Here is a 27,221-nt window from a genome sequence, read left to right as displayed (position 1 = left end):
CTGGACGGAACCAGCGGGAACTCAGGAGGGCTGGACGGAACCAGCGGGAACTCAGGAGGGCGCTCTTGAAGCGCGGGGTTGCGGGGGTGCTCTGGGCTGAGGACAGCAGCAGTGCTGGGAAGAGTTGGGTGGCCGGAACATTTGGCAGGGTATGTGGAGGGTCCTGGCGAGCGGTGAGCTGGTGAGGCCGGGTTGTTCTCGGGTTGGGTTGGACGAAGATCGGTTTGACATTCTTCGACTTCGAAATCAATGCCATGTACATTGAGGACATAATTTATCAGCCCGATAAGGGAAAAACTGGACGTGGGGATATCGCAGCTGATGACATCTTTGTCCAACCCAAACCGAAAACACACACCGAGCGAGGCGTCAATCCAGCTCACCTCGTTGGAAACCTCAAGAAACTCCTCTACATACTCTACCAACTCCCGACCATCCTGCCGCAGACACCAAAGCCTGTCTTCAGCCATAGTGTTGTTGTAGGTCCGGTCTTCTGTCACGTTCCCTCTCGGGACACAAGGAGCGAGGAGACGTAGGAGTTCCAAATAGCACATTTATTGGAGAGACACACACAAGGAGACGAGGAGCTTGGGGAGAGACGAACATCAATGACGTTTAGACCGGACACAGGGGCTAGGAAACACAGGGCTTATAAACACTAGGAAAACAAGGAACAGGTGTGGACTAATCACAACACAGGGCTAGGGACTAATTAAACTAATGAAGACAAACGAGGACAGGAACAGGAAGGCCAAATATGGGCACAGGAGGAGGGGAAACACAAGACAAGGACTGACAGGTATGAACTCAAACAGTTCTCACTGAATTCTTTCAAGCTAATAATTGTAAAGCTATATGACAATAAAGCACTATTTCTCTCAAGAAATTTTAGGAGAAACATCTGAGACAAATACATGAAATGCACCATGAAGTCGGCCAGTTTGTAACATCCGGTACCAGTGATGATGCCAGTTTCCCACTCCGTTACCATGGTGATGCCATCTTTAACACACTCAGAACTGAGTGCAAGGACAATAATAGATGCATTGATATTCAGACAGCTGCCTGTCAGGAGAGAGTCGACTACACGGACATGATCACTCAAAATAAAACAAAAATGCAATATGGCTTAGTGCGATTATCAAATGGCAAAGGCTGCGATTTAATTAAATAAATACATGCACTGTGTGTTTCAGAGAGAAACGCAGCACTATGTTCATTTACACAGGAGCAGCTCATGATCCGTCGGTGTTTTCAGAGTCACTTAAACCTGCATTTAGGAATGAAACATTATTTCATTATTTATGTTCTTAAATATTTGTTTTTCAACAGTAGTGATGCGATTATTATTGCTAAAATTATTAATCATAATAAGAAATATTACTACTGTAATGTTTCTTGGTTTGTTTAATATTTTTATTAATAATAATCATAATAAAGCAACTTAAAACTGCCTTAAATTTGTAAGTATAATCAAATTTATAAATAAAATAAAATAAAATAAATATTAATGGTCAGGTGTTTTGGTTTCCTGTGGTTTTTCATCAAAATAAAATTTTGCTGGTTTAACATTTGAAAAAAAATTTTTTTAAGGCAGACATAAATATTAGTATTGTAAACTATTATTGTTATTATTATTAGATTTTTTTTTATTTTCTTTATTTACAGTAGTTATGATTATTACTAAAATATTAACCATAGTAAATATTAGTACTGTTATGTTTCTTATTTAGTTTAATATTTTTATTAATAAAAATCATAATTTAAAAGCAACAACTTAAAAACGGCCTTTAAGTTAAGTATATTCACATTTATAAATATTTATAGATTAATAAAAAAAAAAAAAAAAAAATAAAGCATTAATGGTCAGGTGTTTCACAGCTGTGTACACTATGGGAAAAACATATGTTGCTATGACTTACCATTCATATGGTTTTTACAGTGCAGATTTTCAGATGTCCAACACATCCATGAATCAGTCGGATCATTTCTGAACCGTTAGAGTGAATGAAAGACAAAACAGATGAACACAGTCGAGTTACGACCGTCAGCTCAGTTCAGATGTCAGAGAAACACACACACAAACACACACACACACACACACACAGAGCGCTGATGTCGGCGGTTCAGTAAGTGAATGATGATGAGACGAGAGAGCAGAGAGGATGCACGCTCACACAGGGTTTGACAGCAGCCTTCATTCACTTTCTCCTGTCTATTATTTCATTGATTTTGTGAGCTTGATAAAACTAAAATAATATTAATCCTCAATTCTTATTATTACTGACTGACATTCTAATGCTCAGTCAAGTGTGTGTGTGTGTGTGTGTGTGTGTTTGTTTGTGTGTGTGTTGGCTGTAACAGTAATCAAACTCACTACTTTACACACACATACAGAAAAAACTGTTAGGATTTACTGTGCAACAATTTTCACTCAGAAATTGCTAGTACATTTCACAATTAATTCCAAAGAAATAGCAAGCAATGCATTTAATTAAACAAAATGATCACATAGAAAACCTGAAATTGTATTTTCTTATACAAAATACTCCAATAATCATAGTTTTTTTTATTTATAACTTTGAAAAATCATTTTGTCCTTGATGTTTGATTCTTAACGTTATAAGAACGTTATTCAGTCCCTCTAGGATTTAGCGATTCTGCGATTTCTGAATTTATCTCAAAATCAAGCAAACTCCGCAATTTTTGAGCTCGCAAATTTTCCTAATATTTTCCGTAGATTTTGGGTTTAGGCGCGTCCCGTGACATCGCAACACACATTCAGTCAAAGAAAGGATGTTTCTCAGTTTGAAAAATGGAATGAACAACCTTGCGTTCTCATCATGCCCGATTTACAACGAACTGAAAGCGGAACAAATCCGCGCTACGCGGTGCAGACCGTTTATCTGCTCGGGCCGGATAATAAAAAAAATAAATAATAAATATATATATTTTTTAATCAAATTATATTTAGACATTATGAATGACAGTAATAAGTTAATATTATCTGCATCTCAACTACCCAGACAGCACAAGTACATCTGGCTTCTAGGCTTCACTGTCTACATGAGATGAACGTTTCTTCCACATCTATCAGAACGTTCTTTTAACGTTGCACTCAAAACATTGAGAAAACGCCTGTATCGCCTTAAAGGGACAGTTCACCCCAAAATCAACATTGTTTACTCACCTTCATGTCGTTCCAAACCTGTATGACTTTCTTTGTTCTGTGGAACATAAAACAGAAATTTAGAGTACAATCAAAGTCAAAGTTTAATGAACGTGATTTTAAATTCATAAGGTCATATAATGTCAGTGTGTTTGTAATGTTGAGAAGCATGTGTTGATGAGCTGTGTGCGTCGGATCTTTTGTTCACGTCGTTCTGTCGTGTCAAATATGTGTCTATGACAGCAGATAGTTTCAGAGCGCTGCAGCCGCATGACTGCCGCTTCACAAACTCATATGATGCACCAATATACAGCCGTTCACCAACACTGATGTCACTCATCACTGCTGTCACTATTTGAAGAAATAGCTGAATCAAATTTCAGATTTAAGAGAAAAAAGCAAAAAATAAGTAAAAAGATATTATATATACAGTATATATAAGTTTTATATATAAAATTAATATGTAGCAAAATTTGTTTATTTGCATTGTGTGTACATATATTGATTGATTTATTTTACAACTGTTCTTGCAGTATATGCATTATTTATCTCTTTAAATAGAATAAAAAGTCTTATTTTTACAAAAATAAATTATATAAATTTTTACGAAAAGCAATTTTTTGTCTGTTATTTATATTTTCAATTTATATATATATATATATATTTGTGTGTGTGTGTGTGTATTCATTTATAAATTTTACAACCAATTTTACAAATGTGTTTTTTTTTGCAATATATGGAAAATTGTTTATTTACAATTTTTTATAAATAGAAAGAGTCAAAGATTTTTTTCTCCAAATGTACATAATTTATCTGTCTGTCTGTATCTGTCTATCTATCTATCTATCTATCTATCTATCTATCTATCTATCTATCTATCTATCTATCTATCTATCTATCTGTCTGTCTGTCTGTCTGTCTGTCTGTCTGTATCTGTCTATCTATCTATCTATCTATCTATCTATCTATCTATCTATCTATCTATCTATCTATCTATCTATCTATCTATCTATCTGTCTATCTATCTATCTATCTATTTATCTATCTATCTATCTATCTATCTATCTATCTATCTATCTATCTATCTGTCTATCTGTCTGTCTATCTGTCTGTCTGTCTGTCTGTATCTGTCTATCTATCTATCTATCTATCTATCTGTCTGTCTGTCTGTCTGTCTGTCTGTCTGTCTGTCTGTCTGTCTGTCTGTCTGTCTGTCTGTCTGTCTGTCTGTCTGTCTGTCTGTCTCTCTATCTATCTGTCTGTCTGTCTCTATATCTGTCTGTCTGTCTGTCTCTATATCTGTCTGTCTGTTTGTCTATCGATATGTCTGTCTATCTATCTATCTATCTATCTATCTATCTATCTATCTATCTATCTATCTATCTATCTATCTATCTATCTATCTATCTATCTATCATCTATCTATCTATCTATCTATCTATCTATCTATCTATCTATCTATCTATCTGTCTATCTCTCTGTCTGTCTGTCTGTCTGTCTCTATCTGTCTGTCTGTCTGTCTGTCTGTCTGCCTCTATATCTATCTATCTGTCTGTCTGTCTGTCTGTCTCTCTATCTATCTGTCTGTATGTCTGTCTCTCTATCTATCTGTCTGTATGTCTGTCTGTTTGTCTGTCTGTCTGTCTGCCTCTATATCTATCTATCTGTCTGTCTGTCTGTATGTCTGTCTCTCTATCTATCTGTCTGTATGTCTGTCTCTCTATCTATCTGTCTGTATGTCTGTCTGTTTGTCTGTCTGTCTGTCTGCCTCTATATCTATCTGTCTGTCTGTCTGTCTTCTGTCTGTCTGTCTGTCTGTCTCTCAATCTGTCTGTCTGTCTGTCTGTCTGTCTATCGATATGTCTGTCTATCTATCTATCTATCTATCTGTCTGTCTGTCTCTATCTGTCTGTCTGTCTGTCTGTCTCTCTATCTATCTGTCTGTATGTCTGTCTATCGATATGTCTGTCTATCTATCTATCTATCTATCTATCTGTCTGTCTGTCTGTCTGTCTGTCTCTATCTGTCTGTCTGTCTGTCTGTCTGTCTCTCTATCTATCTGTCTGTATGTCTGTCTCTCAATCTGTCTGTCTGTCTGTCTGTCTGTCTATCGATATGTCTGTCTATCTATCTATCTATCTATCTATCTGTCTGTCTGTCTGTCTGTCTCTATCTGTCTGTCTGTCTGTCTGTCTCTCTATCTATCTGTCTGTATGTCTGTCTGTCTGTCTATCGATCTGTCTATGTGTCTGTCTGTCTGTCTGTCTGTCTCTCTGTCTGTCTGTCTGTATCTATCTGTCAATTATAATTCCCCCAACAAACAAAAATGTACTTTTTTTTAGCAATTTAGTTTTCTTTTGTTTTTTGCCATTTTTAGATTTTCCATTTTCTTTTAATTTTATTTAAAGTTTTAATTTAATTTAGTTTTTTCCATTTCGTTTTTTTATTTTTATATTAAAATTTTTGTTAACTTTTTTAGTTTAGTTTGTTTGCCATTTTAATTTTGAGATTTTCCATTTTTCATTTTAATTTTATTTAAAGTTTTAATTTAGTTTTGTTTTTCCATTTCATTTTTTTCTTTTGATATTTGAATTTTTGTTAAAATAAATTGTAATTTAGTTTAGTTTGTTTGCCATTTTAATTTTTATATTTTCCATTTTAATTTTAATTAAAGTTTCAGTATTTTAGTTGTGCATTTTTGCAATTTTAGTTTTTATATTTTCCATTTTCCATTTCCATTTGAATTTTAGTTATGTTTTTTAATTATTTTTTATTTTAAATTTGGTGGGTTGGTGTTTTTGCTTTTTTCTGATTCCAATATTAATCAATTCATACCAATAATTCAATAATTAATGGATCAATTATATATTACTTTTCAAAAATGCTAGCAATCAGCCGATACCAGTATGGTCAACGCTATATTGTGCATCTCTGTTTGGCTTTTTATGTTATTTTTCATGTGTGTTTGGTAGATATTTCTTTGGACTGTCCTTCATTGCAGTTCTATTGTGTTAAATTGTGCCCTTGGTTCTTCTTTTGTCATTTTGTTTTGTAGATGCAGGATCCCCACATGTATGATCAGGTCTATAAATATCTAGACCTTCCAGTGCAGGTATGTGAACATCAGAGACGCTTCAATCTGCCGCTTCATTCTGACCTGCACCGGGAACCAAACAATCACCGTACGTGCCGTACGCAAGCGCTGAGACGCTGATGCTTCATCTGGAAAACCAGTATTCTAGTATATATTATATTATATTATAGGATATATGATACTATTATAGATTTAATTAATAATTTGAATTAGTTTTCAATTTAAAGTTTTTCCTGTTAATTTATTTTAGCAATTTAGTTTTGTTTAGTTTTTTGCCATTTTTAGATTTTTTTCCATTTTCTTTTAATTTTATTTAAAGTTTTAATTTAGTTTTGTTTTTCCATTTCATTTTTTATTTTGAAATAAGAATTTTTGTTAAAAGAAATTGTAATTTAGTTTAGTTTGTTTGCCGTTTTAATTTTCCATTTTAATTTTAATTAAAGTTTCAGTACTTTAGTTGTGCATTTTTGCAATTTTAGTTTTTATATTTTCCATTTCCATTTGAATTTGAGTTCATTTTAGTTATATTTTTTTATTTTAAAGTTTTAGCAAAGTAGTTGTTTTACTATTTTAATTAAACGTTTTCTATTTTAATTTTAGTTAAAATTGTAGTAATTTAATTGTTTTTGCTATTTTAATATATAGTTTTTTATAAATTTTTCATTTTCAAGTTTTAGTAATTTTGTTAAATATTTGCAATTTAAATTATAATTTTTATATTTTACTTCGTTTGAGTAATTTTATTGTCATTTTAATTATTTTTGTCTCTATAATTTTCATTCATTTTTATTTCAGTTGTAGTTATTTTAATGCGGTTATTTTACAATTTATTTTATTTCAAGTAAGAATTTTTTATTCTTTTTAACGATATGTAGATGTGTATATGTGGTCAGTGATCTTTGAATTATTTAATTGAATACATATTAATTTAATGCACAATTAAATTAATATGTATTCAATTAATATTAATTTAATGCACAATTCAGTGTCTGTAATAAAATATTTCCTATCAGATATTTATTCACACATATGTGAAGGTTAAAATAAAACTCAGTGTTTTCCATATGATGCATCAGAGATCTCAGCGACACGTGTGCATTTGGTTTGGCTGTTTTCTTTCACAAATTCTCTTCAACAGTCTTGATTTGGTTTAAGTCAAACACAAGCCATCCAGATTTGTTTGTTTCCTGTCTGTCTGACCTGTCCAGCTTTTCCACGTGTGTGTGTGTGTGTGTGTTTTGCTCTGCTGTGATTGATTTCACCTTCACTTTGAATCAGACGTTCAGTGTGAACGGGACTGAGTGTGGATATTATTCGCTTTCATACCTTTAAAAACTGAACCTCCTCAACCCTCTGAATCCACTCACATTTCACACCTAAAATCAACACAACAAAATTATATACAGTGCCCTCCAAAAGTATTGGAACATGTGACTGACAGGTGTGTTTTGTTACCCTGGTGTGTCCTATTAATTGATTATTCAAACAATACATAGCACTGAATGTCTGCTCAGTTTCAGATCCGTGCAGACTGCATTTATAGTTAGTTAGACGTGTAACCAACATGAAAACCAGAGAGGTGTCTATGGGTGAAAAACTAGCCACTATGAAGCTGAGAGAAGATGAAAAATCAATCAAACCATTGCACAAACTCTGGCAATAGCAAGTACAACCATTAAGAATCTCCTGAGGAAGAAAGAAACCACTGGTGTACTAAGTAACACCTCAAACGGGTAGATCAAGGAAAACATCTGCAGTTGATGACAGAAACATTGTGACAGCTGTAAAGAAAGACCCTAAAACACCTGTTAGTGACATCAGCAACAACCACCAGAGGGCAGGAGTGAAGGCATCACAATCTACTGTTCGCAGAAGACTTCATGAACAAAAGTACAGCAGCTACACCAGAAGATGCAAACCACTCATTAGCAAGAAGAATAGGAGACGAGCCTCAAAAATTCTGGGACAAGGTTTTATGGACTGATTTTATGGACCAAAGTAATGGAAAGGCTAAAGTTTGGAGAAAGAAAGGATCTGCTCATGATCCCAAACATACAAGCTCATCTGAAACACAGTGTACACAGGTGTACATTATAGTACACATTACACAAGTAATGCAATGGCTTGGGCTTTCATCGCTTCTTCTGGGACAGGCTCATTAATCTTCATTAATGATGTAACACATGATGGCAGCAGCTAAATTAACTCAATTTACAGAAAGATGCAACCAAACTGATTGAGAGATCCTTCATCGTGAAGCAAGATAATGACCCAAAACATAGTGCCAAAACAACAAAGGAGTTCATCAGGGGCAAGAAGTGGAAGGTTTTAGACTGGCCAAGTCAATCTCCACACTTAAACCCTGTAGAGGATGCATTTTACCTGCTAAAGAAGAGACTGAAGGGAGTAACCCCCAAAACTGAAAGAGGCTGCGGTGAAAGCCTGGAAAAGCATCACAAAAGAAGAATGCTAAAGTTTGGTGATGTCAGTGGGTCACAGGCTTGATGCAGTAAAGGATTTGCAACTAAATATTAAGTCTTTTTCACTTTAATCTATGTTCATTCTATCTGTTCCAATACTTTTGGTAACATGAAAATGGGTGGGTTCAAACAAAAGGTGCTATCTTCTAAGTTGTGTATCATATCCAGATGAAAATACCTGTAAATAAAAGCTGAAATGTTAATCTCTCATATTCATCTTTTGATGTCAAACCCAAATGTTTTCAGTCTGCAGCAAAAATAAAGGAATTGGCCTCACGGTCCTAATACTTTTGAAGGGCACTGTATATATATAATAATTCAGACATACAATAATGACATATTATATATTAATATATAACAATAATTATGCAATAATATAATAATATAATATTTTTTGGTTGATTTTATACATTTATACATTTATTTTATCCCCAAATATATTTATTTTTTATTGCATATATGGTATATTAATAATTTCTTAATTGAATGATAAGGGGAAAAAATAAAAATAATAGAAACAATTACAAAAATAAACTTATAGGCAATTAATAATTTGGTGTAAAATATGACTGGCATTTTTCATCAGATCATTAGATTACATTTTCAGTAATTAATTCATTCTAAGTAACTAAGAAAAAATGCACAAATTATAATAATGAATTAAATTTGGAGTTCAAATACATCACATGAAAATAAAAATAAAAATGTATGAAAAAGAAAATGAATCTAAAAATAAAAATTAATGGCAAAAACAACTAATATAATTTAAAAAAATGTGCACACAAACACTCAAATACACACACACTCACATATATACAAAATCAAGCAACAGATCTGACTGATTTTATGACAGTCTTGAGTGTGTGTTTGTGTGATTATGTTCATATTTCTCCTGATATGTCAGATCTTATGAGTGAAATATGAACAGACCTGGTTTCTTCTCTGGCTGTGTTTCTCCTCGTGCTGCTAAACCTGCTTCTGCTTCACAGTAGAGACAAACTGAGCGATTGAGCTGCTGGAGACCAGACTAACGCTCCGTCTGTGTGTGTTCCTCCAGCAGAAGAACATCGACCGTCCTCAAGATCCGGAGAAGATCCCACGAGTGCCTCACGACCGAAGGAAGGAGTGGCAGAAGATGGCTCTGGGAGCGGAGCTCGCCGGCGACGAGGACAAACACAGAGACGCCAACGGATCGGCAGCCTACCACGAGCACAGGCCAGTTCCTGCAGACCAGTCCTCAAATAATGCTCTGGGCTCAAATCCTGGGTTCCCACACATTTTCCATTTCAAAATTCCAGACTCAAATTTCCAAACCTCTCAGTAGATATTCAGACCATATTTAACATAAAAGGTTCATACAGCTTTATTTTAGATATATAATACAGTCATCTGTAAATATTTTATTTTCTCAAGGGTTTTTTTTTTCATTGATTTTCTCGAAGTGACAAAATACAGAACCCCTAAATAAAATAATAATAATAAAAAACACACGGAAAATTTTTTTGTGCCCTCGAGAAATTATTCACATGCACATGGGAATTTTTTGCATGCTTACTCATTACAATTTGTAGTTTTATTTAACCTATTTCCTTGTGCATCACTGCCATCTTGCTGTGAATAAAGCCAACTGTAAGTAATGGATGCACATGAATTACTTGCTCAAAATTGGGCTTTCCTATGGTAGTCCCTCTAATATCAAGGCCTAATGTCAAGTTTAGCACATCCTCTGCGGTGGCGGAGAAACCATGACATGAAATGGGCTGATGATATAATACGGCTGTGTGCATTGTCCTATTTGCCAAGTTCAATGGTCTATTAAAAAAAAAAAAAGTGTTCGAAATTTGGTTTTCATTAGGGCACTATGTCATATTTCAAGGCCTTAGGTCTCTTTAATGCATATTCTGTGGCTGCCAAGAAACCCCACCGTGAAATGGGCTGATGGTGCAATATGTGGCTCAGTGTGCTTTGTCCTTTAAGCAAAGTTTAATGGTTTCTCATGCACACATAAAAGTCAATATTTTTTCATTTTTGCTAAAGTACTTGAGGCTATGAAACTGTCAAAAGACTGAATCCAATATTTTGAGATAATGTCACATAACGAGAGATTTACAAGTAATTTTTAAAAGACTGGTCTTTTTTGTTTGTTTGTTTTGGAACTGGTTGATCATGGGTCTCATTTATATCAGTTTTGAAGTGAATATTGTCAAAATGACCTACAAATAATACTTTGTTCACTCAAAATCTGAGGTGCATGGGCTGAAATCAAAGAGGCCTACGATCAACCAGTTAAAAAAAAAAAAGCAATATTTGTGCTAATTGAAAGAAAACATTTTTACCAAAAATATTGGATAAAAAAATTGGTTATAAAATTCCCAAAAATACAAAAATGACCAAATGTCAACTAAATAAATATATAGATTAACTAATGTATTTAAAAAAATCCTCAAAAATGGTTCATGTATATAGACTTTTATGTGTGCATGAGAAACCATTTTTTTCTCTCTCTCTCTATCTCTCTAGTAGATTACAGAAATATAAATGTCAATTAATGAATTTTATTGTTGGTCAAGCTACATGGACAGCACATTGTATCAGTTTTTAAAAATGTTTAAATCAAGAATTATTACAAATTGATGAATGCAATGAATGTTTTTATGTTTGAATGGTGTTGTGATGTTGGGTTGTGTTATGTACTTAATGAGGAGTTGTATTTTATACACGAGCTAAGATGATATAATGGTTTGTGTTAATTGTTATAATAACTGTTTTTTAATAAAGTGATTGTAAAAATCAAACTCTCTCTCTGTCTCTCTCTGCAGGCAGTGCATCGATAATCTGGACGGGCCGTTTTCTCTGGCCGCGCTGCCGTACTCTCAGATGAACGAACTCCTGAACCGTACGGGAGAGAGAAACTACGGCCGCCCGCATGAGCCTCCACCACCACCACCAACCTACCCCCCCGACACCAAATCAGCCTCCGTTATCAGGTACACACACATACACACTCTCACACACACACACACATGTTGGTTTTTGTGGTTTATGGGGACTCTCCATAGGCGTAATGGTTTTTATACTGAACAAACTGTGTGTGCTATTGCCCTACACCAACCCTACACCTAAACTTAGCCCTCACAGGAGACTTTGTGCATTTTTAGATTTTCAAAAAAACACCATTTAGTATGTTTTTTAAGATTTTTGAATTACGGGGACATAGGCAGTGTCCTCATAAACCACCTTCATATTGTAATACCTCTGTCATACCCATGTCATTATACACATTTGTGTCCTCATAAACCACATAAACATGCACACACACACACACACACACTCATACACACACACACACACACTCACTCACTCTCACACACATACACACACACACTCACATGCTACTCTCACACTCACTCACACGCACGTACACATACACGCATGCACTCACACATGCACTCACACACACACACACACTCACTCACTCACTCACTCACTCACTCTTTCACTCACTCACTCACTCACTCACACACACACACACACACACACACTCACTCACTCACTCACACACACACTCACACACTCACACACACACACACACTCACTCATATGGAGTCAAAAAAGGGCCATATAGATCTGCAAAATAAAACAATGTTCTGCAAACAAAAAATATGTTTTGCAAAAAAAAAAAATTGAGAAAAAAAATGCTTTTTTGCAAGTAAAAAAAAAATAATTGCAAAAGAAAAGTTAACCACTGAGAGAAAAAATAAAGTTTAGCAAAGTAAAACTTCAGCAGCATTGACTTTGCAACACATATTTCCCTTTGCGCCACTCCTTTAAATCCGCGTTTCAGTCATCCGTGCCTCTGCGGCGCAAGCTTTCCTTTGCGCCTCGCTTTGTGTCCCTGATTTGACGTGGGGGAGGGGTCAAGAGGTTGGGGTGTGTACAAGGGACGAAGGCGCGTGCTTCTCGTTACGTCATCAGCGCGAGCCCCAGACCGAGTGAGTGGATCGATCGAAATGGCGGAGCAGAGACACGCGGGTGATGGATCACAGGTATGTATTATTGATCGCTTTCTTCAAGTTCGCTAGATAGACCGATAACTATATGTAACTATGTGTATCAACGCGTTTGCTCAAGTTAAGTAAGTTAGAGATCAATTAATGCGGTTAATGTGGCGATTAGCTAATCGCCGACGCAACGTTAAGTGTGTCGGCGGCTGTACATTTCTCTCAATATGCACACCTTTCACGTTGTTTTATAATTAATAAATAATAATTATTATGCTCCACGTCCTAGTTGTATTATGGACTATAAACGATGCCAAAGGTGTCTCTCAAAATATACTGTAAATTGAAAACAAGTAATACAAAACAAATCCCTTGTATGTGCAAACATAATTTGAAATAAACCTCTTTCTGATTCCGAACAAGTTGATTTATATACAGTAGGTCACATCCATATAGACTATGTTTAAAAGCTGTGATGTTAATATGATACATTGTTAATGCACATATTCTAGATCAGTTGTGTGAAACTCAGTTCCTGGAGGGCCACAGCTCTGCACAGTTTAGCTCAAACCAGCTCCAACCCACACCTGTTTGGAGGTTTCTAGAAATCCTGAAGATCTTGATTAGCTGAATCAGATGTGTTTGATTAGGGTTTGAGCTCAACTGTGCAGAGCCGTTTAAAACCCCTGATCCAGATAATCCTATATGATGTTGTCATGACATATTTAACAGAGAGAATATTCAGATGTCTGTACAGCTGCACAGAATTTAATAGGTCTTCTGACCCAAAGCCTTGGTCAGATTCAGTCAGCTCAGGGTCAGCAGCAGCAGCCTCCTGCTATTTCTCAGCCTCGAATAGAGCAGGATATGGCCAGATATTGCCACATCTAATTATCTTAACAATTGTCTTTTGAATGTTTAATATTATAATTAACATTGTTTTATTATTTGTAGATCTTCTCCTGTGATGTTTAAAGAAGCAAAGAAGAAAACTCCAAATCCACAAATACATGTGAAAGCCACACCTTGGAAACCATTTGCTGTTTCCATATATTTAATGAGCAGCAACACTGACACCTCACCCACACCTTCTGAAGAGCTTGAACTACTCCAGGCCGGACTAGGAAAACGGGTGATTACAATTTCATCCAATGTGAACTATTCGGATGTAAGTTCATTTTATAGTACAATCTAATTTGTTAGTTTGTGCCTTCTGATTTTAGAGCAGGATTTAATTAATTTAATTATATAATTAACTGCTTCAAAGTAATATTCCACTTTCAAAACATGCTGAGATGAATGAACATAATTTGCTTAAACATAGTAAAATGTGAATTAGTATGTATAAAAATGACAAACAAATGCACGTAAAATTTTCAATGTGATAAAGATTGTTTTTACTTTGTATGGTTGTTTGAGAACCCTTGTTCTGTTTCATGTTTATTTCAGTTATGCAAGCTCCTTGAAGCTGAATTTCCGTCACTTACTGGAGGGTGGTTACTTTATAAGGCACCAGGTATGCTGTACTGTCAACCAGAACAGACACAAACATGAATATCTGAGTAGAGTATACTGTAGTGTAAGTCATTTCCATAGGTAGTTATTAATTGAACATTTCCCCTGGCATTCTAACCTTAAATCCCAGGCTACATCCTTTTTTAATAATAGTACACAGGGAAGTGTTAATAGAATATGGGAAGCACTGTTTTTTGACATTGTTTTTAGCTACAGTATAAAGCCTAATTATATAGTAAAGACCTTTTATTGCTGGATTTGTTAATGTGTTTTTAAATTGTCAGGTGGGAATGGAAGAAGAAAGCTTACTGTTGTCCCTCCAGACTCAGAGGTTTATACAGGCAGCCTTCTCAAAATAGCTACCACCGCTGGAAGAACAGCACTGTATATGGTCCCTCTTCAAGATGAGTTATGTCTTGATCCACTGCCATTCTCAGCAGAAGAGTTTGCGACGATGCCAAAGGTTGAGTGTCGTACTTGTAAAACCACAATGCCACTACCAGTTTTGTACTTGCATGTTAAATCTTGTGGTGGCTGCACACAGTCAGCTAATGATGAGGTATGTTGTTTACACAATGACATTTTTCAGTTAAGTTTTCTTTTAGGCAGAATATATATCTCGTTTTGTCATTTCAGACTACTGAAGATGATGATGATGATGATGATGATGTAAAAGTAGTTGGTGAGATTACCAGAGCAGTTACCCCTACAGCCCCAGCTTCTACACCTACACCCACCACTTCAATACAAACTTGTTCTCCTACACCCACCACAAGTTTTGAGGTGAGCTAAATGAAAATGCTGTTTTTAATATATTCAAAATATTTGAGAATACATTTGCTTTTAATTTAAGTGCATAAGGACCGGTGCAGTTAGTAAAATGGTAATGTATGGTATTTTCTTTGTAGTGCCTTATTGTCAAGCACTTTTGATTAATTGATTGTAATTATACTGTCTCTCATTGGTACATAAAGACCATTTTGCAAGAGGTAAATAACACTGGTTGAGAAGAATGCCCTATTTTTATAGTTTTAAAACTATACACAAATGTTAGAAGTCAATACAATTTACTAAACATTTAGAACTGAATCAGAATGTTTTTTGTAAAGTTAAAAAAACTGAAACAGCGAGTGCTTGTTTAGATCTTGCAAAATACTTGGTGACCAAAGTGACAAATTAAACAAATATTGGAGTTTGGAAATAACCAATTGTGTTTTAATTGGGATTTTATTGTATAATACTTAATCAGTTGTCCTTTTGCCATTATAGGATGAGGGACAGTGTCCCATTTGTTTAGACACATTTTCACAGACAGAGTTGCCCATGCATGCAAGTGTTTGTGGAGATAGGTAATTTTTAATGAAAAGTTATTTCATTTACAATAATGTTATGTATTAAAAACATGTTTTAAGTGTTATAACGTGTTGTAAATGTTATAAGAAGTCAATCTAACCATTGGGTATATACTCAGTATATTACAGACACTGGATTATGAGAGCAGTCCTCCGTGTGGCACACCAGTACAGCAAAACCAAGGCCCAGACATGAAATGGTACAGTTTATTTATTACATTTTAACAACCCTGAGACATCAGAATTCTTTACTAATCTTTTTTTTCCTGTTTTTATAGTCCAGATGATGTATTGCGTTTGTTGGCAAGAAGGGTAGATGACAGCAAGGATTTCAAGATCTGTGTTTCTCGAACTGACTTCTATCAAAGAGCTATGGTGCAGTGGCAAAGACAAAAGAGAGGAACCCCGGGCAATACTTTGCGTGTAACATTTTTGGGGGAAGCAGGTGTTGACACAGGTGCCATTCGTAAGGAATTTCTTTCAGGCAAGTCAGGTTCACAATCGCCTTATTAGGTTTTTATATTCATCGTAACAATTTAATGTTTAGAAAAACAATAAACAGTTACCACATGTGTCATTATGAGATTTGGTATGTTTTAATGTGCTTATAATTGTACAATGTAGTAAGTAACATTCTTTTTTTAACATGTAGATTTGATTGGTGAGATTGAGAAACACCTCTTTGAGCATAGAGGACACCAGAGAGGGAAGAGCCCCATCTACTCCCTAAGTAATCTGGAGAAGGGATTTTTTAGGTTCGTAATATTTTACATTGTAGTAACATGTCAGTTGTCATTTTTGCATACAGCTAAATATTACTTTGTATTCTTTCTTTCAGGACTGCTGGAGAAGTGTTTTCGGTTAGTCTCGCTCAGGGTGGGCCTGCCCCCCGTTTCTTGAGGCCGTGGTGCTTTGATTATCTCTCATCTGGAGACGTGGATGAATCAACTCTCACTATAGATGATGTGGATGATGCTGAACTTTATAATTTGATTAAAAAGGTAGTAATTTTTTTCCAAATAAAATCTGATTTCATAAAAGCTTTATTTCTATGCAAGCACACCATTTGCCACAGTTTACGTGTTTGTGTTTTCAGGTGGAGGAAGAGGAAACCGATCTCTCTGCATGGAATGATCAAATAATTAACTGTGTTTTTACTGGGGCCATTAAACCTGAGAACAAAGAGGCCATAATAAGGTCAGAAAAAGTCTTATAACTTCTTTACATTTGAAACTGTTTTAATTTTGCTGCCTACCAGATATACTGATTAGCCACAACACTGTCTATATTATGCAAGAATTTCCTGGTTCTTTTTTCAGATCAATTGTGCTGCATGCAACTCTACGTTTGGTCCCTTTGTTGAAGCAAATCCGAAAAGGTCTTGAAGTCTACAATTTTGTGGACATCCTGGAAAACCATTCAGGACTTTGCCACCAGTTCTTTGTCCCTGATGTGGTGGATGATGATAAGGTATAACTGGAAAAAAAAAAAGCCTATATCTTGTATTTCATTTTAGGAATATTATATATAGGAAAATTATTATTTGACAAGTTAAAAAATAATTGTCAAACGCTTGTTCCTTACAAAAAATAATAGTAGAAAATGGATTGCTCTTAATACCTCAGTAATGGTTTCCTGTAGCTTATTGGTTAGATAACAGTGCTAGCATAGCCCAAGGGCTTGGGTTCGATCTCAGGGATTGCACATACTTAAAACAAATGTTATTATAGTAACATATATGAACTGACAGTTGATAAATATTGTTAAAAAAACGGCAGATTACACAAATTAATGTTAAAATGTAATTGATCTAATTCAGACAATACCAACCCTAGAGATAACAAGTTCTTTTGCTTGTAGAGGATAACCCTGACGGAGACATCCTGCCCTTAACTGTCCCCGGTGTTATGCAATGGCTCACTGGCCAGGGACACAAACCTCTTCTAATGTCAGAACTTAAAGAATTCAAAATTTCTCTTCATTTTGACCATGAGTGTATGCAGAGGATGCCAGAACGTAAAATATGCTTCCCAGTTGTAAGTGCCAGAAAAATTACATTTCCCACAGTACACATGGGTGACTACAGTTCTTTTAAATCAGTCATGTTGCAAGCCATTCAGTTTGACAACGGTTTTAACAGAATTTAAAATGCTACTAAATGTATGGAATTGTACATGTTCAGGAAAAAAACCTTTTATACATTGGTAAATGTTCTTATGGTTTTGAAATTTACTGTGTATGTGTAGAGAACACAACGTGTTACATATTGTAAAATTTTATATCTTAATGCATGTGTTAAGAGAACACAAGTCTTTTTATGCTTTAAATATAGCCAATACAGAAAATAAAACAAGCATGCAATGTCAACTTAAGTTTGTTTTTTATTGAATTGGATGTTAATTTGCTTCTAAATGGATCATTTGGTCACTAGTCATTTCAATGATTGATTTAGTGTTAATTAAGAATGAAGCAGCACAAAATTTAAAACTTCTAAATACTTGTCTCGTCCATAGTTTTGAGAGTGTGAGGTTGGGTTAAAAAAAGCTTGAATTTGGGCCTTCAGTTAAGGGGCATTCAACTGGAGGAACTACAATTCCTGTCCACGGCTGGTCAGACATACTGTCTGTGTCCCAGTCAGAGTCGTCGTCTTGTGCAATCTGTTAAAAGTTGGTAATAGTTTATGGACATTGGGGCAATATCTTGCATGAAAACATTACATGCATTAAAAGACACAAATTCTTAAAATACCTCAGATTGGACTGGAGGAGTGACAGGGTTTTGCAGGAGTCCAATTTCCCACAGCTGGTCTGGGCTTCGATTACTCTCTGTGCGGAGAGGATGGTTATTCCACCCACTAGTAAAGGAGTCAAGGCTGGCCTGGAGACGAGGCAGGAACACAAACTGACAACAAAAGAGGTGAAGGCTGTTGGTTGGCTCAAGTAATCCTTCCTCTTCAAGGCTGTGCAAAACATCATAATAGATGTTTGTAACTGCCATCCATATGTCACGCCAAAGGCGCTCAATGCTAAAAATGGAAGAGAAAACAGTGTGTAATGTTGAACACAAATCATCATTCTTAGAAACAGAACACTTTAAAATTCATATCAAGCTTTAACTAATTTATCTCGCTGGTTATGCACGCTTTTTCCTGAGATGTAGCTTCCCCTGCCACAACCTCGCACAGAAAACATACATCTGGCAATCTCTACATTTTCAACTCCTTGGTCTCCTCGAACTCTAAATGCAAAAAAATGAAATATGACAAGGTATTTTAGAAAAGAAACTTAACAGTATTTAAAAAACTTATGTTAACCATGTTTAAACAAGCAGGGATTCATTTACATTTAGCTTACGCTTTTATCCAAAGTGACGTTCACAAAAGAAGCAATCATTACTGGAGGTAACAAAGCATTCATACACGCTCATGATGTAAGTTGTCTTACCTCAATGGAAACCCATGTCTCTCCACTGACTGAAGGAAAAAACCGAGGGCAGTGGATGCCTTGTTATCTGTTGCAGCTCCAAGGTACATGATCTGAGAGACATAAAGTAAAGTTAGACTTATGCATTCCATCAGGAATTTGATTTGTACAAAATTTATAGGCCAACAATGCATTAAAGAGAAAAATACCTTTCTGGAGTACCCATCAATGGCACCGAATATCACAAGGCCATATCTGATAAAAGATCATCTGTTATTACCAGTTGAAATGCGTATGTAAACTGTAGAGAGAAACTCACATGCATAAATCATTTTTAAGGATTAAAAATATCAAAAAAATATTGGGCATTACTTATATTCCTTCATACATTTTCAAAGAATTTAAATAGAATTAGAAAACACAGAAACTCACAAATAATGACTTCACATAATGTAATGTGATCACAATGTGATATTTTCACAGAAAGGGTCACATATACTTTTATCAGTAGCATTACATCAATGGCTTGACACGCGTGACATACCTTATCAGCTTATGGTTTGTGTCTACGTGAACAACATGAAGAGGGCCCTTGACGGAATAAGTCCTTCTGACTACACATCTCAATTGTGTAATTCTTGCAAGTATTCCAGCAGAGTCCACTCGATGCATGGAATCCCAAACTCTTGTCCATTGCACACGATGACCCAAGGCTTGTAAGTGTCCCTTCATCTGTGATTTTACTGTAGGTGTCCTTTAGAGAAATGCCATACTCAGTGAGGCGACGTTTGATTGTCCTTGTCGACACACCAAGAAGCTCGGCAATACATGGAACAGATAGCTGCATATTAACTAGGTACTGAAGATGTTCTCTGGAAATAATAAACTTTGGGGGCCCCTTAACTCCAAATTCCACTTCAAGGGCAGTAACAGGTTCATTGTTATTGTCAATATGCCTATCCACTGTGTTTTTCAAGGTTGACAGTTCGCCAAGGAGTTCCTCTGGGACTGAAATTTGATCATAGACTGATGAAATGAAGAGAAGCTCATGACCGCATAAAAACTGCAAATAATCTAAATCTAGGGGTAGGCGACTCATTGTATCCTGCAGTTTGGATAGCAGTCTTTCCATGATCATCCTTCCCAGCTGGTGACTTGTGGCATCATTAGGTCCATGGACCTAAAGATAAGCATTTATTTGATTAAATGTATAAAAAATTATTTACAAATTGATATGCGAGTCAGCTAAAGTTAAAACACCCTTAGGAGTTTGGCTGGTGTGTGTGTGTGTTGAGTTCTGTGCATGCATCTGTGTGTGTTTTGTGCACGATTGTTTCTTATTTGAGTGTTTTCACGATTCTGATCAGTAGGAAATGCTGCTCTATGTAAAAGCAGTTCGAGTTTGGGTCACTTATAACGTGCATTTGAAAAAGCAACACCAGTCGAACATCATCATCATTATTATTAATATACTTTATTATTAAAATACCTGAGAAGGTTTTAGGAATATTGATAAAATGATGTCCATATGCATTTCCTATAACTAGTTATGTGTGTTATTGTCTTCCTCTACTGCGCTTATTTTGAGTTTTCGCACGAGAGCGACCTATTTTACCTATTTCACCCACAAGCTGTTCATAAATCATGTACAATATAATGTCTGTTAATCGTGACAGCCTTATTTGTGCAGACGCCTAGGTAAAGGTTGCAGTTACTCTTAACGTCTCAGGTAAGTTACTCTTAACGTCTCACTCGGTCTGGGGCTCGCGCTGATGACGTAACGAGAAGGACGCGCCTTCGTCCCTTGTACACACCCCAACCTCTTGACCCCTCCCCCACGTCAAATCAGGGACACAAAGCGAGACGCAAAGAAAAATGAAGCGCAAAGGAAAGTTTGCGCCGCAGAGGCACGGATGACTGAAACGCGGATTTAAAGGAGCGGCGCAAAGGGAAATATGTGTTGCAAAGTCAATGCTGCTGAAGTTTTACTTTGCTAAACTTTATTTTTTCTCTCAGTGGTTAACTTTTCTTTTGCAATTATTTTTTTTTTTACTTGCAAAAAAGCATTTTTTCCTCAATACTCTATTTTTGTTTGCAAAACATTGTTTTATTTTGCAGATCTATATGGCCCTTTTTTGACTCCATACACTCACTCACTCACACACACACACTCACACACTCACACACACACACACTCACTCACTCACACACACACAGTTCAGTATATTCATGTAGTTGTATACAGCGAGTGTTTTATAATAGATGCTCGCGTGTTTTGGAGAAGTTTGTGAAGATCAGTTCAGTGGTGTTTATGCACATATGGGCATCAGATGCTCCAAACACAGACACTATTCTTGTTCTAACAGAGGCACTGTTCACTGATGACGCCGAGCCGCCGTCAGATCGCTGAGTTTCCTCCACACATTCAGAATGGTTTAATTTTTCATTTGTGTTTAATAATTCTGAATGGCTCTATAGTAGTTTATATGCAGTCCTTTGGCATCTCCCTGTGGTCTTGTTTGGGACGGCAGTTTTACTTGTGCTTATTTGTTAAAACTACTGTATAATTGAGCAGTAGTTGAATAGAATATCTTCAGTGACACTTAAGCATGTTTGCAAAAAAGAACGAGGAATGTTTGAATCTGAAAATAAAAAAGTTTGAGAACCACTGGTTTAGATCAATGCAGGCCCAGTTAAACGGGAGTACTAAGAACTGAACATTATTTTTATTAGATTTTTTTATTTATTAAAAATTAAGGGGTTTTTAAGGAGTGTGTCCTTTAAGGCTTCCCAGTAATCAGCCACTGTTATGATTGGCTAACGTCATTGCATAGGAAACAGTATCAACTCCATTTACAGACAAAGCATTATGAAATATTTTACTTACAGTTTGTGATGCAGCTGCAGTCAGATCTAGTACCGCTTCATCTTTCAACAAATATTTCTTTGTGAAGTCTCCATGACACTGTGCCTCGTTAACAAAACAAAATCCTCTGATCAATCCTCTGACACGATCCGGGATGCCATTAAAAAGTCGGAGCTTCCAATTAGAGCCCTTAATTTCGGCCCGGGCCCGACGGTCCCAGACTTTATTCCGTCCCTAGGTCCGGGCTTTGGGTCAATTTTCACGTCATAAATCAGACGCGGGCCGGGCCTCGGGGCTGTTTTACTCTTCTCCTTATTTTTATATTTTAGACATCCATCAATTAGTGATGAAAAAAATTGGTGGAAACAATAGGAGTCCGTGCCGCAACTGTCAAGAGCGGCTCGACGGTGTTTCGTAGCTGAAGAGTTCTGCCTTTAAACACACGCAATAAAGCTTGCCGTAAAGCTCCAGCAAAAGTAATTACCATGAATGTGTGAAATAGTAAGGAGATATCTGAAATATTTACTAATAAACTAGTGAGTCCGTGTCTCAAAAATGAAGATGATGATCCTGATTCGTCTCGGGCCAGGGCCCTAAATTTGAGGCCCGTGCAGGTCTCTACTTCCAATCCTGTGAGGCAGTTTTGAGGTGTTTTGTGTTTATAGCACAGCATTCAGCTCAGCTCATCATTTGTTCTGTTAGTGAGTGTGAGTTAGTGTGTTTATAGTCTGCACTACAAGACAGATCTGCTGAAGCTTCACATTCACTCAATAATCTTACTGAGGCTGTTTCGTAAAAACTCATAAACAAACACGGAGTCGGTGTCAGTGAGATACACACAAATCAATAAAGTAATCAAGCAGCAATATTTACACCGCCGAACAACGCTGTGTTCCAGCACAGAGCTCCCTGTGCATATATGCAGCTGCATACTAAAACAGAGACGCTGATCAGACAGTCGCTTCTACAAGTAAAAATCCTGTTTGTTTTCTCCATAATGGAAACTATTTTTTATGATAACTCATAAAGACCTACTTTGAGCTATGAGGTTGCTAATCAGTGCTAATAAATGATTTTGTTTTAAATAATAAATGAATATAATAAATATTAAAAATATATTAATTTGTTAATGAAAGGAACATTCTGTATGAACAACTGACATCATACTCAACTTATATTAATACAGTAATTATAATAAAAAATATACCATTAATGAAAAATTATTAATGCAATAAATAAGCGCATAAATCAATATAATTAAAATATATAATTAATACTTTTAAAAATATATAATATACAGTATCTCACAGAAGTGAGATTTAACATACCTGCTCCCCATTCACACCTGAGACCTTGCAACACTAACGAGTCACATGACACTGGGGAGAGAAAATGGCTAATTGGGCCCAATTTGGACATTTTCACTTAGGGGTGTCCTCACTTTTGTGGCCAGCGGTTTAGACATTAATGGCTGTGTGTTGAGTTATTTTGAGGGGACAGTAAATTTACTCTGTTATACAAGCTTTACACTCACTACTTTACATTGTAGCAAAGTGTCATTTCTTCAGTGTTGTCACATGAAAAGATATAATAAAATATTTACAAAAATGTGAGGGGTGTACTCACTTCTGTGAGATACTGTATATATTAAATTATAATGATGACAAATACATAAAACAAAATATGTACGTAAAAAATAAATGCAACTAATAAATCAATATAATTAAAATATATAATTAATATTTTATGTAAAATAAATTTTATAAATATATTAAATGAACAAATTTACATAATTTAACATATAAAATTAATGCAAAAAATATTTACGGAATAAATAAATGCAATTAATAAATCAATATATTTAAAATATATATAATTAATTTAAAAATATATATACCAAGACCTTTTTTAATACCCCTATGGGTAAAATGAATGGAAAAAATACTTTGGGAACAAAAGCCACTAATAAAGATTACCATTTGCGTGTTCGCAAGCTAGCAACATGCTAATCAAATAACAAAACAAGCATAAAAATGTGTAGCAAACACAAATATTTAATAAAATGCCTAGCTTTAATTAGATTATCCAATTTTTAATTGGACTGAATTATTTTATCACTACTTTTTAGTACTGATTTTAAGGGTGAATCCTGGGAAAACCTGTTCGGGTCACATTTCACTCCAAAATAACAAGAAACTATTAAGTAATATTTGCATTGTGACATTTTTTTGCATTTCTGTCTCGCAGCTCCAGCTCAGGTTTCTCAGACAGCATCACGCAGTCTCCAGCTCGCACGCCTGTCTTCCTCAACTCCCATGCCCCGCCCCCGGCCCCTCCCCCTTTACCCCCGCCCCCTCCTCCCCTGCCAGCCAGCATATCAGGTTCAAGAATGCGCGGTTCAGCTCCGCCTCCGATCCCTCCCTTACCTTCCCAGCAGCCCCCGGCCATCCCACCTCCCCCCGCCCCCCTCCAGATCGCCCCGGGCGTCCTGCACCCCGCCCCCCCTCCGGTGGCTCCACCCCTTCACTCCTCCCCCGCCCGCAGACAGCTGGACAAAACTCCGCCCACAGCCGGAGACGGAATGGTTTTGCCACCGCCCCCCCCCTCCTCCTCCTCTGCCCCTCACAGGAAACAGAAGCTCCTCCCCCTGCTCATCCTCAGGCCCGCCCATCATGCCTTCCTTCCCATCAGGAGCGTTTTCGTCGCCGCCCACTCACTCGGGTCACGATGTCAAGAGGTATCCATCCAACCTGCCGCCAATCAGCGACGCCCGCAGCGTTCTATTGGAGGCCATCCGTAAAGGTAGGCGGAGTTTCGCTCAAGTTCACTTAGCATATGCAAATCAGGTATCTGTCCAAAATCTACACTAAAAATAGTTGCACAGTACAATATAATTGTATACATAAAAAAATAAGTAGATCAAGTAGATCTTTTTGTTTTTCTAAATTACATATTAGGATATTTATTAAAAGCTCCAAACCTTTTGGCCCCAAATTAAAGTTTTAATGTAGTTTAGTTTACAACTTTATTCATTTATGTGGCAATCAGATGCTATATATGTGTATATATATATATATATATTTTTTTTTTTTTTTATTAAATATATTTATATTTAAAATGTATATAATTTTATTAAATATATTTCAACATTTTTTCTTTCAAATTATTGAATACGTTAAAAATGTATATATAAGTAATAAAATAGTTTTAAATGCATAATAAAGTGCATGCATTAATAATATTTAATGCTATAAATAAATGGAACTAATAAATTAATATAATTTAAAAAATAAAATATTATAAATATATTGAGAATATATGTAATTTATACATTTGTGTAATAAAAAATATAATTTATAAAAATGATCAATGCAATAAAAATGTAACTTATAAATTAATACAATGAAAAACATAATTAATACAAATTGTGAATAAAATAAATGTAATTAATAAAGTAATATAATAAAAAACATATACAATTAATAAAAATTACTAATCCAATAAGCGAACGGAAGTAATAAATTAATACAATTAGAATAAATAATTAATTAAAAATTATAAATTCAATAAATAAAACAAATTAATATACTTTAAATAGCATTAATAAAATAATATAAATACGTTAAATTTAAAATATATAAAAATGTAGATGCATCAGATTGTGAGTTCTAGAACAGGCATCAAATTAAATATTTAATTTGATTGATCTTATATAAACGGTAAATCACGGCGCTTGCAACGCCAAGGTCATGAGTTCGATTCCCAGGAAATGCAAGAAGTGATAAAATACAAATGTGCACCTTGAATGCACTGTCTATATAATGCATAAATGCAAACGTGAGCATAACAAGTTTTACCTCGGTGTCTCAGGGATCCAGCTGAGGAAGGTGGAGGAGCAGCGGGAGCAAGAGGCCAAACACGAGCGCGTGGGGAACGACGTGGCCACCATCCTCTCGCGCAGAATCGCCGTGGAGTACAGCGACTCCGAAGACGAATCTGAGTTCGACGAGGTCGACTGGATGGAATGAGAGAAAGACGAGATGAACATCACGGGATCAAGAGTTTCTAGGAAGGATCTTCCCAATAAGAGTTTTCCCACAAACACTCTCCGATCAGTCGCAGTCCAATTCAGGAAACATCAGGACTGCAGCCGACTGTATTCCATGTTCCCAGAATGCTTTGCTTTAATGTTTTTTAACCACTTGTTGTGCAATTGATGAATGAAAATAACCATGTTGGGTTTTTTTATCGGTCATATTTCTTTCATTTGAATTGGTCCATCGTTTATTCTCAATAGGAACAACAAAAGCGGTTGGTTTGTTGTTATAGTTCGGTGCGAGAGACGACAACAGCCTCTTCTGGTCACGACAGGAACGTCTCAATGCGGCAGATCAAAAGCGTCATATCAGAATGTGACGGATGACTATTAAACTTTCTATATCATCTAAACCGTTCTTCCATTTCAGAGATGTGATGTTTGATGTCATTTTGTGCTTGTGATGGACAAAGTCAAAGGAAAAAAATGAAGGAACGCTTTTATTAGCTTGTCAAGGCGACTTAAAATACATGATTAATCTCTTGTCCAGGTTATATTTCACCTCACAATGAAAAATGTACAAAATAATAATAATAAAAAAAAATTCCCATTAAGAAAATGTTTTTTTTTTGTTTTGTGTTTTGCATCGGGATCTTGCATTTTGTTGTGTATAATTTATTTATTAATTTGGAGGAAAAAATGTGTTGAAATATATTTAATTACAATATATTAAAATATATATTAAATATTATATAATATATAAATACACACAAATATATAGGTTATATTCAATAAATATTATTTTAAAAATTTTATAAATATTTTTTCCTCCAGATTAATAAATAATTTTTTTCAATATAAACATTAATTCTAAAATGGACATTTAGTCCTAAAATTGGCTTAATTTTATTTTTATTTTTTTTATGATTTTTTTTTTTCTAAATAATTTATTTGATTTTGGGATGATTTTGAGATTCATACATTGAAATGTTGACATCTTCCCATAAAGATCATACAAAAAACATTGTAAAACATTGTGGCCTTTTTCTGAGGTCTATAAATTGTAATTTACTGCATTTCTCAATTTATGAACAAAATAAAATTGTAATAATTGTTTGCCAAAACGTGAGAACAGACCTAGTCATATTTCAAAGCAGACTTTGTGAGTGAACAAGAGATGAAAGTAAACGCTGTTGGGACTGAACGCTGGTTTCTCTTTCTTAGGCCTTATGGTTTGTATAAATGTTGATGAGTTGAATGTATTGTGCTGTTACTACTTTTGCCTG

The 27,221-nt window shown here is 35.4% G+C and overlaps 3 protein-coding genes across 4 annotated transcripts in view; 2 read left to right on the top strand and 1 right to left on the bottom strand.

Moving 5' to 3' along the window:
• The window catches only part of LOC306880171 (actin-binding protein WASF1-like), a gene marked incomplete at both ends in the record, with an annotated part of 41,925 nt that extends 15,998 nt beyond the window's left edge, over window positions 1-25,927 (top strand). Inside the window, 6 exon segments of the mRNA XM_079433504.1 lie at window positions 6,225-6,281; window positions 9,801-9,976; window positions 11,563-11,730; window positions 24,147-24,495; window positions 24,497-24,701; window positions 25,770-25,927. Of these exon segments, the coding sequence (XP_079289630.1) occupies window positions 6,225-6,281; window positions 9,801-9,976; window positions 11,563-11,730; window positions 24,147-24,495; window positions 24,497-24,701; window positions 25,770-25,927 (1,113 nt within the window).
• Window positions 12,729-17,982, top strand: LOC306880169 (uncharacterized protein). Of its 2 annotated transcripts, none has more exons than XM_079433502.1 (12): window positions 12,729-13,912; window positions 14,194-14,260; window positions 14,544-14,818; window positions 14,896-15,042; window positions 15,529-15,608; window positions 15,731-15,811; window positions 15,890-16,095; window positions 16,264-16,366; window positions 16,450-16,612; window positions 16,708-16,808; window positions 16,931-17,081; window positions 17,390-17,982. In XM_079433502.1, exons 1-12 carry the CDS (start codon window positions 13,712-13,714, stop codon window positions 17,414-17,416), a joined length of 1,602 nt encoding a protein of 533 aa, XP_079289628.1. In that variant the 5' UTR covers window positions 12,729-13,711; the 3' UTR covers window positions 17,417-17,982. The 2 variants fall into 2 exon arrangements, with proteins under 2 accessions (XP_079289628.1, XP_079289627.1); XM_079433501.1 differs by having other exon boundaries at window positions 17,472-17,976.
• On the bottom strand, window positions 17,976-26,279 carry LOC306880172 (uncharacterized protein). The gene is made up of 6 exons (XM_079433505.1): window positions 25,757-26,279; window positions 19,578-20,213; window positions 19,243-19,288; window positions 19,055-19,146; window positions 18,360-18,848; window positions 17,976-18,268 (listed from the first exon to the last, which is right to left on the bottom strand). The coding sequence occupies exons 2-5, from the start codon at window positions 19,763-19,765 to the stop codon at window positions 18,716-18,718; spliced, it is 459 nt and encodes a 152-aa protein (XP_079289631.1). The 5' UTR covers window positions 19,766-20,213; window positions 25,757-26,279; the 3' UTR covers window positions 17,976-18,268; window positions 18,360-18,715.
• Window positions 26,280-27,221: the final 942 nt, after the last annotated feature.

Source organism: Barbus barbus (assembly GCF_936440315.1).
Source record: "Barbus barbus genome assembly, chromosome: 14".
In the NCBI taxonomy this organism is placed as follows: domain Eukaryota; kingdom Metazoa; phylum Chordata; class Actinopteri; order Cypriniformes; family Cyprinidae; genus Barbus; species Barbus barbus.
The sequence above is the reverse complement of the archived record's forward strand: the minus strand, read 5'-3'. Positions and strand labels throughout refer to the sequence as shown.

Coding starts and splice junctions, on each gene's coding strand:
- LOC306880172 (XM_079433505.1), bottom strand. CDS start 19,765: ATGAAGGGACACTTACAAGCCTTGGGTCATCGTGTGCAATGGACAAGA. Junction 19,147..19,242: donor TTGATGGGTACTCCAGAAAG/GTATTTTTCTCT, acceptor TATGTCTCTCAG/ATCATGTACCTTGGAGCTGC. Junction 18,849..19,054: donor AGACATGGGTTTCCATTGAG/GTAAGACAACTT, acceptor TTTTGCATTTAG/AGTTCGAGGAGACCAAGGAG.
- LOC306880169 (XM_079433501.1), top strand. CDS start 13,712: ATGTTTAAAGAAGCAAAGAAGAAAACTCCAAATCCACAAATACATGTG. Junction 15,609..15,730: donor GCAAGTGTTTGTGGAGATAG/GTAATTTTTAAT, acceptor GTATATACTCAG/TATATTACAGACACTGGATT. Junction 16,367..16,449: donor CTGGAGAAGGGATTTTTTAG/GTTCGTAATATT, acceptor TCTTTCTTTCAG/GACTGCTGGAGAAGTGTTTT.